The sequence below is a fragment of the Alternaria atra genome (genome assembly GCF_907166805.1).
Source record: "Alternaria atra isolate CS162 genome assembly, contig: 22, whole genome shotgun sequence".
NCBI lineage: Eukaryota > Fungi > Ascomycota > Dothideomycetes > Pleosporales > Pleosporaceae > Alternaria > Alternaria atra.
Genome location: NW_025091320.1, coordinates 2,142,826 through 2,158,944, shown reverse-complemented (window position 1 = coordinate 2,158,944; position 16,119 = coordinate 2,142,826). Strand labels below are relative to the sequence as shown.

The 16,119-nt window shown below is 50.6% G+C and overlaps 4 protein-coding genes across 4 annotated transcripts; 1 reads left to right on the top strand and 3 right to left on the bottom strand.

Moving 5' to 3' along the window:
• Positions 1–628: 628 nt before the first annotated feature.
• On the bottom strand, positions 629–1,523 carry ALTATR162_LOCUS3483 (uncharacterized protein; the record flags this gene model as incomplete). Its single annotated transcript, XM_043311091.1, has 3 exons — positions 629–1,282; positions 1,329–1,396; positions 1,454–1,523. 3 exons carry the CDS (start codon positions 1,521–1,523, stop codon positions 629–631), a joined length of 792 nt encoding a protein of 263 aa, XP_043167026.1.
• A 446-nt stretch (positions 1,524–1,969) lies between these two features.
• On the top strand, positions 1,970–6,429 carry ALTATR162_LOCUS3482 (uncharacterized protein; the record flags this gene model as incomplete). Its single annotated transcript, XM_043311090.1, has 10 exons — positions 1,970–2,017; positions 2,067–2,136; positions 2,187–2,441; positions 2,491–2,669; positions 2,715–3,391; positions 3,452–3,678; positions 4,379–5,151; positions 5,201–5,455; positions 5,506–6,218; positions 6,270–6,429. 10 exons carry the CDS (start codon positions 1,970–1,972, stop codon positions 6,427–6,429), a joined length of 3,357 nt encoding a protein of 1,118 aa, XP_043167025.1.
• Positions 6,430–7,055: 626 nt separating this feature from the next.
• On the bottom strand, positions 7,056–8,822 carry ALTATR162_LOCUS3481 (uncharacterized protein; the record flags this gene model as incomplete). The annotated part of the gene is made up of 1 exon (XM_043311089.1): positions 7,056–8,822. The coding sequence occupies one exon, from the start codon at positions 8,820–8,822 to the stop codon at positions 7,056–7,058; it is 1,767 nt and encodes a 588-aa protein (XP_043167024.1).
• A 910-nt stretch (positions 8,823–9,732) lies between these two features.
• On the bottom strand, positions 9,733–16,076 carry ALTATR162_LOCUS3480 (uncharacterized protein; the record flags this gene model as incomplete). Its single annotated transcript, XM_043311088.1, has 5 exons — positions 9,733–11,265; positions 11,313–11,846; positions 11,897–13,171; positions 13,222–13,584; positions 13,632–16,076. 5 exons carry the CDS (start codon positions 16,074–16,076, stop codon positions 9,733–9,735), a joined length of 6,150 nt encoding a protein of 2,049 aa, XP_043167023.1.
• Between the last annotated feature and the right edge of the window lie 43 nt (positions 16,077–16,119).

Genomic DNA, 16,119 nt, shown 5'->3' with positions numbered 1-16,119 from the left:
TTTACTTTCAACTGATAGCGATGTGGCGCATCGCAGCTCGACCCCATTATTATGAGTAGGTATTTGGAGCGGAGTACGCATGTGCTTGGTACCAGATGTACTGCCGTGCTCGGAAGTTACGAGAATGCATGTGGGGAGGTATGTTTGTGGGGTAGATAGTGGGTGATTACAGGGATTGATAAACCCGGATTGATCAGACCGTGCAGGGTCAAGAGCGGCACAATTAAACCGAAGGAGAGGGTTCAAAACGCTAAGCATATGATGGTCGTCCCTTTTGGGGTATATGCATCGCCACACGCTAGCGATAGGTTATATTTGGTTTGGGTTAAGCTCATGGGAGATTAGACGAACTGGGACACGAAACTGGTCCCGCAGCAACTTGGGGCACTTAGTTTGCATGTGAGATGAGTGGTTGGTTCTCTACGTAACAGCGTCGGAAAGCCAGGAGGTAATGGGTAAGAGTGATACAATGCGAATTTTCCATTCCCATCTTGAAGGACCAGTTTGGGAAAAGATGGAATAGGCTGCTAGCAAATGTTGCCATAACTCCAAACCATACTTTGCTTGGCATAGAACCTGATCATTAAAGGAGTGTATCATATGGATATCAAGTCATGCTGCATCGCACCTAAGCTGCACCATTCGTCTCCGATTGTGGTTTGCTCAGCACCAGTGGAGGGCTGCTTGTTGAAGGATCTTTGCCAAAGTGTGGTGCTCTGAGATCATCGTCGGCGACTTGCTCACCCGTGACAGGATGCTTGTAATGGAACGGCACAACGCGCGTGTCTGGCCAGAGCATCGGATGATCGCATAGCACATCTGGCCCATTTGGATCCTCTGGATACGTTTTCGAGAGGAACGGCACGTAGTTGGGCTTGGTGTGCGCCCAGCCTTTTTCGAATGTCGCATGCCAGAAAGGAAAGTACTTCAATCTGAAGATCTTCCATACGCCGTTGTCTTTGATGTATTCGTTCTCGTATACGCCACCTTCCCACCACTGTACCAGACCGCGAGGGTGTGTGTCCTTGATGCTATCGTGGGTACCGGCTGACATCATACTGCGAAAGCGACCTTTGGCACGTGTACCTTCCGCGTTAACGTCGACTATGCCCTGCATCTGTGGATGATCAAGGAGGAAGCCATGGACAGGGCCATTGCGCCCGGCTACGAAGGAGTTGGCGAAGCGACCTATATAGAGTCTCTGGACGCCCTCTTTGCCGTTGTATCGGCCTCCGAGAAACTCAACGCATGTGTCAGGATGGTCTGCGTAGAGGTTGGCGACCTGCTAACATGAGTGTCCATACCAATAAAAGCATCAGTCCACCCACCTCTTTGTATAGACACTTGTCGAGATAATAGCCGTACGTATATTGAAGCTTGCGGATGTCCTCCTGATCTGATGTTCCATTAGCAAGCCACAGTGAACCTAATCGATAGCTGACTAAGCGCGTACCACTCAAACGCGTTACCTCAGCCTGTAGCTTCTCTACTATCGCTTTCAACTGCTCGATTTCGCTACCCATGATGTCGCTATTTCGAATGAATTATAGAGACTGAAGTGATTCTGGAGGCCGAGGCTATCCATCGCTTCTTAACATCCGCAGTCCAACACGAAGCACATCAAACGGCACATGGAGCTACCCCATCAGCCTCGTGAGATTCGCAAACAGAGTTCCACTCTTTTCAGGGTTCCGCGAATGGGCATACCTATACCGGCGGTATGATAGGTGCGATATGCGTCAAGCCGCGGGTTGATATTACCGGCGGGACGCATTGAGCGAACGTGTGGAGCAAGACGGCACTGAGGTGGGGTCATGGAAGCAACACCGTGGCACACAGCCTCGCTGCTTCTCCGAACTTACAGCACCAATTTTCTAGATGGAGACAATCTACGCTATCATCAATTCTTCCAATCTACCTCGCAAAACAACGCCTGTATACGACCGCTCTAAAATTTCATAATATTAAAATGGGTCTACCAGAAAAAATTGAAACGCGTCTTTTCATCAATGGAGAAGTTAGCTCTCTTCTATCGATCGAAGAAGCTCCGGCTAACCATGTCGTAGTTCGTTGAATCATCGAACGGAAAAACCTTTGACATTATTAACCCTGCCACGTTGAAACTCGTAGCAAAAGGTGAGCATGGAGTGCCTCACTTTGGAGGAAAATATCCATAACAGTCACAGTACACGAAGCATCTGAGCAAGACACCGACAATGCCGTAGCCGCAGCAAAAGCGGCTTTTCCTGCTTGGTCTGAATTAACTCCAGACAAGAGAGGCCAGTATATGAAGAAGTTAGCAAGTCTTATCCGAGAGAACAACGATGAATTAGCTGCTCTAGAAGCAAGCTCGATGGGCCGTCCGGTAGGCGAGTTCCTTGATGCTTATGCGTCTGCGACAAAGTGGGATCGTTACGCAGAAGCTGGGTATAGTGTGCAAGGTAGGGTGTTTAAGATTGGATGAAGAAGTAAGCGGCTGAGTTCGACCAGGTACTACAGGCGTTCAGACCCCAGGATTTGTCAACATGACGTTTCGTCAGCCCTACGGTGTTGTAGCTGGTATCATCCCATGGAATGTGCCACTGTTATTCTTGGCAAACAAGTTAGCACCAGCCCTCATCGTCGGAAACACGGTTGTTTTGAAGAGTTCTGAAAAGGCTCCGTTGACGGTAGGTGGTCCCTTACATACACAGGTAACAGGCTAACGATGACAGTCTGCTAAACTCGCAACTTTGGTACAACAAGCTGGCTTCCCGCCAGGTGTAATCAACATCATCACCGGTTTCGGAAATGTTAGCGGTTCAATCTTGAGCCACCATATGGATGTGAGGGGTTTGTCATTTACAGGCTCAAGTCGTACAGGACGTCTGATTCAGGCTGCTGCCGCGAAATCCAATCTAAAGCAGGTGTTTCTCGAGCTCGGAGGCAAGTCGCCTGCAGTCATCTTCGAAGACGCCGATCTGGAAAAGGCTGTGAAGGAAACAGCGCATAGTATTCAGTGGAACAGCGGTCAGGTCTGCATGGCCAACTCGCGCATATACGTCCAAGATACAATTGCCGACAAGTACATCGAGCTCTTCAAGCAGAACTTCGAAAATGAGGTCAAGATGGGTGATACGCTCGAGCAGGGCGTCAACCACGGCCCACAAGCTGACGAGATGCAACATAAGACTGTGTTGCAGTATTTGGAATCGGGAAAGCAATCTGGCGGCGAACTCATCACTGGCGGCGGCGCTCCATCGGATCGTGAAGGCTACTACATCCAGCCTACTATCTTCAAAAACACTCCGGAAGACGCAAAGATCATGAAAGAAGAAATCTTTGGTCCGGTTGTCAGCATCAACGTCTTCGAATCCGAAGACGAAGTGCTTGCCAAAGCTAACGCGACAGAGTTCGTCTCACTCTCTTTAGCGTGGCCTAGCTGAAACAAACGCTGACTAATTCTGATTAGGTACGGACTGTATGCATCGGTGTACACTAAGAACATCGATCGTGCAATGCGCTTCGCAAAAGGCTTAGAAGCTGGTACGGTTGGCGTCAATTGTACCTCGCCAGGTAGGCAATATCCATTCGACTCAACTGTACGCGGCGCATACGCTGACATGACGATTCAACATCTAGTCACTGGCGCGGACATGCCTTTCGGTGGATATAAATCATCAGGATCTGGACGTGAGGGTGAGCCTTTGTATTCACTGGACAACTTTCTCGAAACAAAGAGTGTCTTGATTAAGATCTCTTAAATATTGCGACATGAATCGAGCGGCTGCGACATGATTTGCCATCTCCCCAACGCTATTCTGTGTTAGCTATAGATTTTGATTAGCCGACCGGCAAGTTCTGCAGGGTGGCCCTGGGTGCGCAACGCCCCAGCAGATCCCCCGCTAGAAATGGGATCCCTTTTCCTTTGTCCTCAACTGCAACTGGCACGATGTTCCATGACTTCTCCACGAACTGCTGCAAGCTTGCCGAATGAGACTTTCGCATCGCCGCTAGTGTCTTCCTACTCGGCCGGGCTATCGTGGGTGTCGGATGAATATGGCCGAGTACTCCGCCGCCGCCCCGCCGCGAGCTTTGGCGCCCCCATCTAGCAGAGCACCGAACGCCCATCGTGTCCACAGCAGCTGTGATCGATGTCGCAGTAGGAAAACAAAGGTAGCTTAGAGTCTTTCTCCGTCTATCAGTGCCAAGAGACTAATTTTTACCTCCAGTGTATTGATCCTGGTAGGGCTCTTCTTCCACCGGTTGTACGATCGCACCGGCGATAACACAGGCTGACAATCCTAAGTCCCGGGACCATGTCGTTACTGCGCGCGCACAGGCGCTGTGTGTACTATTGCTACCCCAAGAAGGAAAAGGCCTTATTACCATGTCACAGAAGAAGAATACCAATGTTCGATGCGCATCCTCGAACATTTCTTCCCTGGGCATGAGCTTAACCTGCAATCTCTTCGAACTATCGCCAAAGCGATCAAGGAAGGCACTTTCAACGCAGAACCCGTCCAGCATACTGAAGGCCTCTTCAGTAGTGATCAGGCATCGCCTGAAGACGCAGAGAGCGTTGATGATGGCGAAGAACAAGACGTGAACGAACTACATGAGCCATTGGGCTGTATGATGAAAGATTCACGAGGAAAGTTTCGATACGTTGGCGCCCACAGTGAAATCCCCTTCAACGCCGCTGTGGCCACATTGGGTATGCAAAGAAAGGATCCTTCCATTATTCCAGGGCCCAAAGTAGGGTCGTATCCGCCTACTCTACCAGTTGCCTCACCTTCTACAGACCCCGGCATAGAGGAAAGCTACTATCTCCCTGGCCGAGAGCTGTGCGATATCTACATTTCCCGATTTCTAGAGGATGTTCATTCCACGCACTGGTTATATCCAGTCGAGAGTCTGCTGCGACGAGTGGATAGCACGTACTCAGAGTCAGCACCGCGCTCGTCAAGCTCCTGGATGTGCTGTCTTTACACGATGTTCGCTATTGGTGCAGCTAACTATGTAGGTACCAACGGCAACTCTCCGCCACCGGATTGGCCAGCTGCATTGGACCTGAAGACCTCGGAGGATTATATCACACTCGCAAAGCAACTTATTCCCGCAGTCTACGATGAGGCCGACATCGATAGTATACGTGCGATGGCCATGATGGTACCTGCATCTAACAGCTCTAAAATTACTCTGGCTAACCACAATTCAGAGTATCGCTATGGAGAACCTTTGTTCCAGAGTTAGTGCCTACCTTTACATGGGTGCTAGCGTTCAGATGGCGTTCTCTCTAGGTTTACATCGTGACCAGCTGGCCGAGTCTGGCAACGCAATGGAGCGAGAACAGAATCGCAGGATTTGGTGGACGTTGTTCCAGCTTGATCAGGATATATCCTCGCGAGGCGGTAGTCCAACGGTCGTTGATGAGCGGTTCACCAAAGTCACCACGCCCATGCCTTCTGAGCAGGTGAGGTCACAATCATCTGTCCCCAATGCGCCTATACTGACGTTCATAAGATATTATATCCAGGGCTTCATACCCCACTATCGTGGATGGCGACATCGGTGTCTCTTTGCCGTTTGAAGCGCGAGATCATACAGTCAGTCTACATGGAACGATCGGTAAACTCTATATCGTTCTCAACCGTATCCAATTCCCTTCTCCTGCTGCAAAAGTGGTATCGCCAGATGCCGCCGCATCTCAAGCATGATGTACCCTCACCTCCAACGCACAGACGCGCGGTCGCAGTCTTACACCTTCATTACTGGAGTACCACAATACTGCTCACACGGCCATTTCTTCTATACCTCGTTATCAAGCACGGAACGCTAGCTTCGAGCAAGAGAATCTGGTTCGAGCGCATGGGCAAGATGTGTATCGATGCAGCACAAAAGAGCACTGCGATACTGGAGCAAATGGCAATTGACGGCACACTATCGAGCTTGACGGCATTTGACAGCACATGCATTCTACGAGTCATCATGATTTTTATCCTCGCTTACGCACACACAAGAACACCTCGATATAGCGCGCATATTGAGAAGCTTGTCGAGCTTTCACGTGGTATGGAGCAGATTGGTTTCACCAAGATGGTGGCCGAGGAGACGCCAATACGTCTTGCCGATCTGGGTATTACAGGACAAGGCCAACAGAGCAATGGTAACGGAGATTCGGGGCCAGTACATCTCGATGACCAGATGATTGCCCAGCTATGGGGTAACTGGGACCCGTAAGTGCTGAAGGATCGATTTTACATGAACCGTGTCACTGACAATCACAGCAACTTTATGACTCCACTACAAACACAGCAGAGTCTTGATCTGACATTCGATGATTCTGGCGCTTACGATATTAACTCGGAGTTACTGGCTTTCACAAATCTAGATGACTCGATTATCATTGATCCGTCACATGCATACTCGCACTATGGCATGCATTGAAAGTGCTCTGCCTACACATTCGAGTGATCACTCATGGTATTGCGTCCGATAAGGCGAAGCTCTTCTATCGGATTGATGTATGCTACGCAATTAATCTACCGTACATGCTAGCATTTACGAGACGTATTGCCGTCGCGTTTGGAGGATCGCATACCCTGATTCAAAAGCCGGGAAGGTCCATCAACTGCACATTGAGAAGGAGTTTTGGGAGACTTGCGTCATGTACACATAAATGGACGTAAGATGATTTTGGGAATTTGCATATCAGTAGTCTGGCGTTCCCTTAGCGAGCATGAAACATCACACGAACGACGGGAAGAGATTACGATAATACCAAGTATACGGGCGCCTCGCCATTGTAACAAGACGTCAACACTATGTAGATACTCGGACAAACCACTTTATGGCAACCAAGCCGATTTTTATTTATCCTCACCGTCGAGTTCATAGTGGAAGAAATGCAAAGAGTCTCGCAATGTCATTGGGAGAGCAAAGCGAAAGCGGATTTTATTAGGTATTGAGAGCCGCGCCCCAGGATGATCTGAAGCCCAACAAGTCGAAAGAATGCTGTACTACTAGAAAGAAATTGTCGTGACAGTGGCTCTGCTGACTACAGCCACTAAAGTTTAAAACACACGACCCTTCGTCTGCTTCATAGCAATAATGTCAATATTCCGCCACATGAGCACCCCAGCCGTACCGATAACCCAGGCAGCGGTACCCGCAATGAACAGATACTTCTGAGCATCTCCATAAGCCCTCTGCACAGCCAGGCGAGTAGGTGATCCAACAGGGTAAGACAGCTGTGTCACAATATCCGCGTAGATCATCAAGAAGTTTGGTAAATCTTCAGCAGGAAGGTACTCCATAAGCCTCTTAGGAACAACGTCCTGCCAGATTGCCGAGGAAACCGTTAGCCCAACGGCTGCGCCAACGCTTCCACACATGGACACCAGAGCGATAGCGACAGCGAAGTATTGCTGCTCTTTGACAGCGGCTAAAATAGCGATCTCAGCTGTGATGGTCATTACGCCACCGCCAAATGCGACGAAGATTTGGCACATAATGATGTATCCAATGTTGTCGGTGGGCTGGCGGAAGTGAATGAGTAGTGCCGTTCCGAGAACTACCAGTGGAATCGAGAAGAAGAGAGTGACGGGTTTAAAGCGTCCGGTGTAAGACATAAAGGCGCCAATAAGGGCAGCGAAGATGTAGCCACCAACAGTGTATGTCGACATGATGTAGCTGGCGTGGGTAACGCTCATGTTGAAGACAACCTGTAGGATGGAGGTGAAGTACATGCTCCAGCACATGTAGCTGAAGAAGAGCGCAAAGGACAGGATACAAGCTCCAGCAACAGTGCGGTCCAGAAGGAGTTTCCAGGGGATGAAGCAGATTTCTGCGAAGAAACGTTCCCAGATTCCGAACAGGATCAGTAGGACGACGCCGAAGACGAGGAAGCAGATGATCATTGGAGAGTCCCACCCCTTCGCTTGCAGCGCGTAGAGGTTGAAAGGCAAGAGCAAGAAAGCGATTCCGACGGATAGCGTAAGAAGACCAACAGCGTCGAATTCGCGCATGTAGTATGTAAACGACTCCCAGAATGTACGTCCACTCGATCGATTGGGAACGAGGCCCTGCTTCTTTGCGTTCAAGTAGTGGTACATGAAGAGGCCAAACAAAGGAAGCGTGACTGCCGGGATAAGGATAGCTTCCATTCCAAACGCCCAGCGCCAGCCGGCTCCGTTGAGAAACGCCGTGGAAATCGGGCCGCCGAGCCAAGCAGTGATCAGGTAGGATGAGCAACACAAGGCTTGGATGAGGCCACGGTGGCGCAACGAAGTAGTGTCTGCAATGAACACGCTAAGACTGTATCCAACTCCGTTAATGCCGACGGTGTAGAAGACCTGTGACGCAGCGTAGGCTTCGACGTTGTTACAAGCAGCCGACATGATAAGCCCGGCGGTGGCGAGCACAGCACAAAGAAGGAAGCCCTGCGGGCGACCAAAAACATCTAGTGTCTTTGCTATGCTGAGATTCGTTACGCCTCCGATAACAGAACTCAGGACGCTGGTTGTAGGCGTGAGGGAGTGGAAGGCAAAGGAAGAGGTGACGTAGGGGATTAGGGCGCCGCTGATTCCTCCTACTAGGCCTTGGATGAAGTAGACGAGCCAAATAAGGATGTAGGCTGTTATCAGCGATGCGGTTGTCCAGGAAAGGGTTACGGCCTCGACGGCTTGAACACCAGCTTGGTAGTTGGTATCAACGGTGTTGTCGCCATTCGTGGTGTTGACGTGGTCTGCGTCTTTCTCTGATCCTTGGAGGCTTCCATGAGAGTCATCGTGCACCCGGCTAAGAGCTGCCTTGTGCTCGACTTCGGGATCGTTTGCCATGGCTCGTCACGGGGTGTTGATAGTAGGCTCACAGGCTGTGGACACTCCCTCACCAAAAAAGCGAGAGTAGAATGTTTGAACTAGGAAGAGAGCGAAGAAGACATGCAACGGACAGGACATGCAGAGCTTCAAAACTGCGACGGCACCGAAAGATAAAGAAAACGGCAATGCTTCGGAGAGATCCAGACCACTGTGAGCCGATAAGAAATTGCAAGTACTTGTCTGGCCTTTCACTCCAATCTGTCGCGAGCAAGGCTAGAAAAGGCAATGGCACCGACTGGCAGGATCAGACGTGCATCACAGGCGTGGCGTTTTCTTGCTCGTACCTTCTCCACGGGATATGTCGCGACATGTAGACCACATGAAAAATGGGTCGTCAGCTTGGCGGCACAAACAGAAAAGCACGGTTGTGTAAGATTCGTAGCTTTTTGCAAGGGCATGTATGGTGATCCTCTCCCGCCGGCTCGGTACGTCCTGCCAACAGTACCTGCTCAATCCCTACACTTGGGATCTCTCTTCACAGAAACACACCGGACAAGATCCAATACCGAAGACTGTTGCAAGGTTAAGGTATACCGTCGCCGTATGGCTTGCATGTTTGCTGATCTGCAACTTGCTCAATTGCGTCTAGCGAAAACGCCCGGTTCTGGGAATTAGCTCTAATGTGCTCAACCACGATTTCGTGCTCAGCCTTATTGATGCGCACAAAAATCCATAGCCGCCAGCAGCAGCCAATAGCCCGCCACATACAGTACAGGCTACGCCAATGGTGGGTCTGCGTCCTTCATCTGAGTCCCTGCATGCATGCGTCCAGCGCAGTTCACGCCCATGCCTTGCTAACATGTGGTAAGGTGGGCTTCCACATCAGAACACTTGAGAAGTTATGAAAAAGAAATGCTTCGAAAAAGCGTCATCTACACGCATGGTCATTGTCGTACAAGCCCCAACCGGTCTTATGAGCCAAAGTCCATCTTAAGCGCAATTTTGGCATGCCATCATCCTCTCTGCTAATCTCCTGCCTTCTTGGCCCTTGCCCACTCTTCAGTACGCCTTCCATGAAGCTCCTCTGCTCAGCGTTCAATCCAGTCACTACACCTCTAAATGCCTGTTGATCCGCACTAGCAATCTCCAACAATCGCGCTGCAGTTTCTTGGCTAGCCTTGGGTTCCTTCTGCGCTCGCGCCAACAAGGCAGGTATGATGATCTTAGTCGCGGTCTGGCGCTGTGGTGGTTGAGGCAGTGTGGAGATGAATGTGACAAGAGTCTGTGCGAGAGTGGTACGTGACTCGTCGAGGCCCTCAACATCAGAGGGGTTTGTAAGGAAAGAAAGTGTCGGCGGAAGAATAAGCTTTGCGAGGCTTGTCTCGAGAGCGCCCTTCTTGGGTAAGAGGAGAAGTGAGCGATAACAACCTGCTGCCACCTTGCTCGTAGTTACAGTGCCGAGGCAGTCGAATAGGTCGTCAACGAAGCGCTTGACAAGTGGATCGTTGGGTGAGAAAGCAGAGGCTGCAGAGCTCAGTAAGATTGTGGTCGCAAGAATTGTGTTCTTCTCGCATGCAAGAGCAGCATCGAATTCGCGCTGTTGCGCGTATCTCAAAATCGCGATGAAGCGCGCTAAAGTTGCACGAAGTTGCTTGCTAGTGTCGTCTGTACCTTCGGCATGGGGCGCGAGACTGGTGATGAAGCGCTTGAAGATTGGGAGCGCTTGCGGGATGACTGTTGCTTGACATGCTCCAGTGCTTAGTATAGTTGCAAAAATGTGAAGAATGCAAGCATGGAGGTCAGCTTTGATGATCGACGGGAAGACTTGTGCGGCGTCCACAAGTGCGGATAGAGCCGTTGTCAGTAAAGCAACTGCCTCCTCATTCATCTCGTGGCGCGCTTTTGCTTTGCTGTCTTCCAACCCAGGCACCAGCCCGGACAGTACAAGCACCATAATCTTGGTCAACTCGAACAGCTGATCAATATCTTCCGAAAGATGCTCATCGGCGGATGGAGCTCCTTGATCCCTCCGCGCAGATGGGTGGCCGAGGCACAGATTTCGGGTAATCTCGACAATGACAGTCTGAACAGTCAAGCCTTCGGTGAGCACCAGCCGATCTAGCATATCCATCGTTTCAGAGAAGACAACTTCCCGGTAGATGGCATGACCAGATACAGAGGGCCGTAATATCTTCTTCAGCGCCTGTAAAATCTCCAGTATCTGCTCCTTGGATGCTTGCAGATCACCTGGACGGCCTGCTAATGCTTCGAACGCGAGCCCAAAGAGCACGAAGAAGAAAGCCACAGGCTCGTCGCGGTAGTTTATATGATCAGACTTCCCATTAGGCGTAGATTCGGACAGTTCGGTTTTGCCGTCTAGAGCGTCGAAGACGAACTCACTGTCTTCATCGATGAGGCTGGCGATGGCATCTACAAGGTTGAGCCAGGTATCTTGATAGAACTGTGATGCGTTAGCAGATGCCTGGAAGTGTCGACGAGCAGATATACCTTCAAAAGCGTCTCACGGTTGAGCGCGGCGTAGATCGTGTCAAGACTTCCAGAGAGAGATGCTGAACCCATGGAAGAAGAAATGTCAGGCTCGAACCTCAGACGAGCATATTCTCGTAGTGATGCCAGCCAGAGAGGCGTCAGCTTCGCGATGTGTGGCTTCAATACGTCCACCAAATAGCTCTGCTCGGCACTAGCAATCTGCAGTTCCGCCCAAGCTGAGAAGACCGCCATTTTGACCATAACTTGAGCGTTCGAGCTAAGTCCTTTGAGATCGCCAATGGCAGCAGTTTCGGACTCGCTAGAAAAGTTTTCAAGTGCTGAGACGAGCAACTTGAGAATACGACCCATCCGATCTACATCAGTAACAATGCCAGTGGCAATAAACGTAGCACAAACATTAACAGCCTCAGCCGCGAGCTCGGGAGACGAATCTGCTGCAAACGCTGGGGTAAGAGCTGAACCGATCTGAGCTTGGTATTGTTCAAGCAGAGTGACTTCGGCGAAATCAGGGTCAGGCGTCTTGCCAAATAACTGCGCACTAATGTTAGAATGGACCAACAAGTGAGGACATATGAACATACCTTGAGCACCTGATCAATGATTTTCAAACCACGGATCCTCAGCTGCACTACACCGGCTGTAGATGCAGAGAAGGCGATGCGCACAACATCAGCTACCCTTTGCTGCAATGCCATAACGCAAGGCGATTCCTCTCGGAACGTAGCCTCTTTGCTCACCATCGCAACGAGCTCGCTCAAGCAATCCATGCCAAACGTTCGGACTTGCCATTTGAGTAGTTCCTGACTTACTTGTGCACCATCTCCAGCTTCGGCACCGGGCGCGTTAGATGCTGATGCAAAACCCGCGACTTCCTCGTCCTGCAAATCTGTCGCTCCTGCTTTTGGTTTTGATTCGATCTTATCCTGCGTCTCGACCTTCTTCGTTTTGGTAAGTACTGAGTGACATCTCTGTACCCAGGTTGCAGTATCTGATAACCCTGTCTGATGCAGCCAGTTGCGGATGATGTTCCGCACGACCTCGTGCTCCGAATCACGATCGAGCACGTGCCACAATTGGTCTTCTAGACCGGGATCAGCAGCGCGTATAACTTCTTCCGTGTTACGTCTCATAAGGTTGTGCAATCCGTCGATGGCCATGTCTCGAATCTGTGCGGAGTTGCTTTCAACAGACCGTTGTAGATGTTTGACGTAAGCTGAGAACTCCATATGGCCTGGTGCATACAACGAGATGTGTTCCTGGCAACGTAGACTCTCAATGACAACTAGCTCGTCTGTATCGCCCTGAAACAGGCCTACAAGGGTCATGATAAGGTCTCGTGCTTTTGCAACATCCTGTAGATCCGGTCCGAGTACGTTGATAGTGCTGTCAACGCATCGCGCAATGACTGCGGGGGAGGGTATATCGATCTCTATGTTTGAAGACGCAAGAGATACCGACTCGTCGTTATGAGTATCCGCAGCATACAACTGCGCCAACATGCCAAGCGTACTAGTGACATAACTGGAGAAGGAAAGACCAGCGGAGTCGGCTACTCTTGACAAGCTGTCGATGGCCCAGAAGTGCACGACTGGATGGGGATCGTTGCCCAGCGACATCAGTATCCCAAGTATATTCTTGAGATGGAAGCCAGCAGCCATACCACCAAGCTGAGAGTGAATACATCCAAGAGCGACGGCGTAACCCGAACGAGCATTTGGCTCGCGATTAGCAACAATCTGGTCCACCAGGTAGTTGACTTCGGTGGTTGTAAGAGCATTTCCAGAGCTGTTGCACAGACGCCCCAATGCCTCACCGGCAAGGTTGCGGATGAAGGGATCGGGAAGGATAACAAACAGCTGACGAAGTCAGTACGAGTGAGACAAAAATAGCGTTGTGGTTGACTTACGTGCAGCAGATCTTGCATCACCTTTTCAACAGCCGGTCCCTTCAAGCTACCAGGAGCCGAGCGTGTCTCCTTGACTGCAACTTTCAGAGCAGACAACACTGCATATGCAATGTTGACCATCATGGCTGTCTTTCTGTTGATATCGCGCTGCAGGCTACTGGCCGATAGGAAGGATGTCATCTGCTCCAAGATGCTTTCCTGGATCCTAGCTGTTTGTAATGGTAGACATATGGCAAATAGCTGAAGTGCTGAGTTGACGACTTCGGTAGCTGGTGGATCAGGAAGCTCATGACTTTCATCTGATGTCCTGATATACAAGGATATCGAATCGTGTTCGCGGGCACCACAAATGGGCGAGAGAAGCTAGCACACGTCAATATATGTCTCACCATGACATTGCACATACATACTGTGCGATCAACTATGGCCTCAGATCCATGCCTCGTGAGCCAGTGATGATGGGTACCAGTCTCTTGCTCTCCAGGAAGAGGCTTGATATCGAATCCTCGCACGAGTCCAGTGACTCCGAAGCCATGGTTATCAGCCACCTCCCATATACTTTCGAAAGTTCCTGCTGCACTCGCGATCGCGGTACTGAAAGAGCTAGTGGTGTAGTTGTCAGGCTCTGCGAAAGATGCAATGGCGAAAGGTAGTAAATTCGTCTGTAGTAAAACCTCATGGCTACTTGCTGGACTCAGTTCAACAAGTCTGGTGTAACATTGGAGTACCCTCCTTCGTACCATCAGGTCGAAGTCATGAAGTTGAAGTGCGGGGGACAGACGTTGAGACATATCATCAGTCGTCTTCTTGGCTGGCAAAGTGTTCAGAAACATAGTCGTGTTTTGCAACATTGCAGCTAGTCTCTTAGTGACATCCATCGTCAATATCCGACTGTTAAACTCCAAGAATGTTAAGATGGAACCTAGTGCGCACTCTCGAACGTGTGCCAGGAAACACAGTTCTAGATAGTTCCTCTGCACCATGTTGTCTCTATTTAACGGTTTGGGTAGTGCGTTCTTCCACAACAGAAGCAATTGCGAAAGATGTATCTTGACGAAATTGGGACCAAGAGTCATGAGGCCTCCGATTAGGATCCATGCGACTTGTATCTGGGTAGAACCGATTCTCAGATCTGAATTACTTGCAGATTTGAGCAGTGAAGTGGCTTGTGAAAGTACTCTTGAATTGACGTCTACAGAGCCATGAAGAGGTTGGGACGTAGACGTGCTGAGCACAGCCGAAAGGCCGTTGGCTAGACCGACGCATTTCCTGGGTGATTGCCTTGGTCCAGCAAGGAGGCCAAGCTCTCGGTTGACGCTGTTCATGCATATGGTGACCGCTGGAAGTAATTGAAGAGGACACGCAAGTACGAAGGAACGTAGACAGGCAGAGGCAGTCACCTGAACTGTATAACTGGGATGCTGCAAAACCTGAAGAAGTGCATCGCGACAGGAGTCCGCGATGACGTTGGTAGCCGATCCCAAGCTATTGAATAGCGAGGATAGCGTACTCAGCGACCCAATGAGTGTCTGTTTCGTTGGCTCTGGCCGTTCCTTGAGCGCTTGGGGATAGTCTTTCAGAATCTCGTTGACTAAGAACCTTGCGGCGTTGAGCTGACCAGATTCTCCCAGCATTTCGCGGCCGATAACTGTTTCCAAGATGACGGCCACAAACTTCCTAGTGCTGAGTGTGCGGTAACGGTTCTGCACGATGATGTTGTTGCTGAGGACATCGGTGAATAAACTCCGCGCAATCTCTGGGTACTTGGTTTCGATGATCTGCTCGCCCAGCCCCTTGATAGTCTTGATATAGCACACAGCAATTCCAGCTCTTGCACGATTGCCCGCCTGGGGTCGACAGTATTGCGTCGCAAGCAGTTTGAGGAGACTTGCGATTGTGAAGGAGAGTTGCGTAGCCGACTTCTTGGGTGCTGGGGACTCGGATCGCTCCATGACCATGTCGTCCCCATCATCGTCGCCTGGTTTCTTCTTCTTGTTCTTCTTCGCAGTCGATGAACGGGTAATACCAAGGATGGGGAGGTCAACCGGCGCGTTCTCAGAATAGTTCTTTACCAGCGCTGCGCTGATGCACGAAGCAACAGCATGTCTTACGGACGACGAGGGACTGTCGATGGCTTTCCAGGCCAGATTCTGCAGTTTATCGAAGTCATTGGAGTTGTCGAAGAACGTTGTATGTCGGAGGAGTTGTTCAAGACAGTAGCACACAGCTGTCTGCACAAGGTATGACTTGTCACTACCAGCGTTGCGTGCCTGCTTCCAAGCATCTCTTGCTATGAGCTCATCGGCGTGAGAGCTGACCCCTTTGAAGACTTTCCCTACAGCTTTGAATACCGCCGCCCGCAGTCCAGTGTAGCTTTGCGAAAACTTGACGAGGCCCAGCAGTGACTTGACTGCCAAGGGGGATAAGCCTATAGCGCTGTCGCCTGCGGCCTCGAAGATGGCCCCCAAGCAATGCACAGCCGCGTGCTTCGTCCTAACATCCTTCTCGCTCTTTCCTGCCGCGTTGATTATGCCGACTGACTCGTTGATGGATTCAAAGAGCAGTTTCCTGTCCCCCTTCTCGAATATGCCAGCGATTGCCCGTCCCAGGTTGTTTCGGATTACTCGTGTGGGGGTGGGGGATGCGAGGTTGATGATCTGGAATATCTCTTTCTTGATGTATATTTGGTGCGCCGAGGCACCATCGCCGTCTAGGGCAGCTACATGGCGGGCAAGGTCGGAACTGAAGGTGAGCAAGTATAGGTCTTGCTGCTCTGAAGGTAGCGCGTGGAGCTTCTTGATGTCGAGTTCAGGGTTGGAGGGGCCCTTGTCCGCGGCTGGCTCGTCTGCGGCCATGTCTGATGAGGGGATCGCGCGACTTCGGTCGTGTTATCGCAGC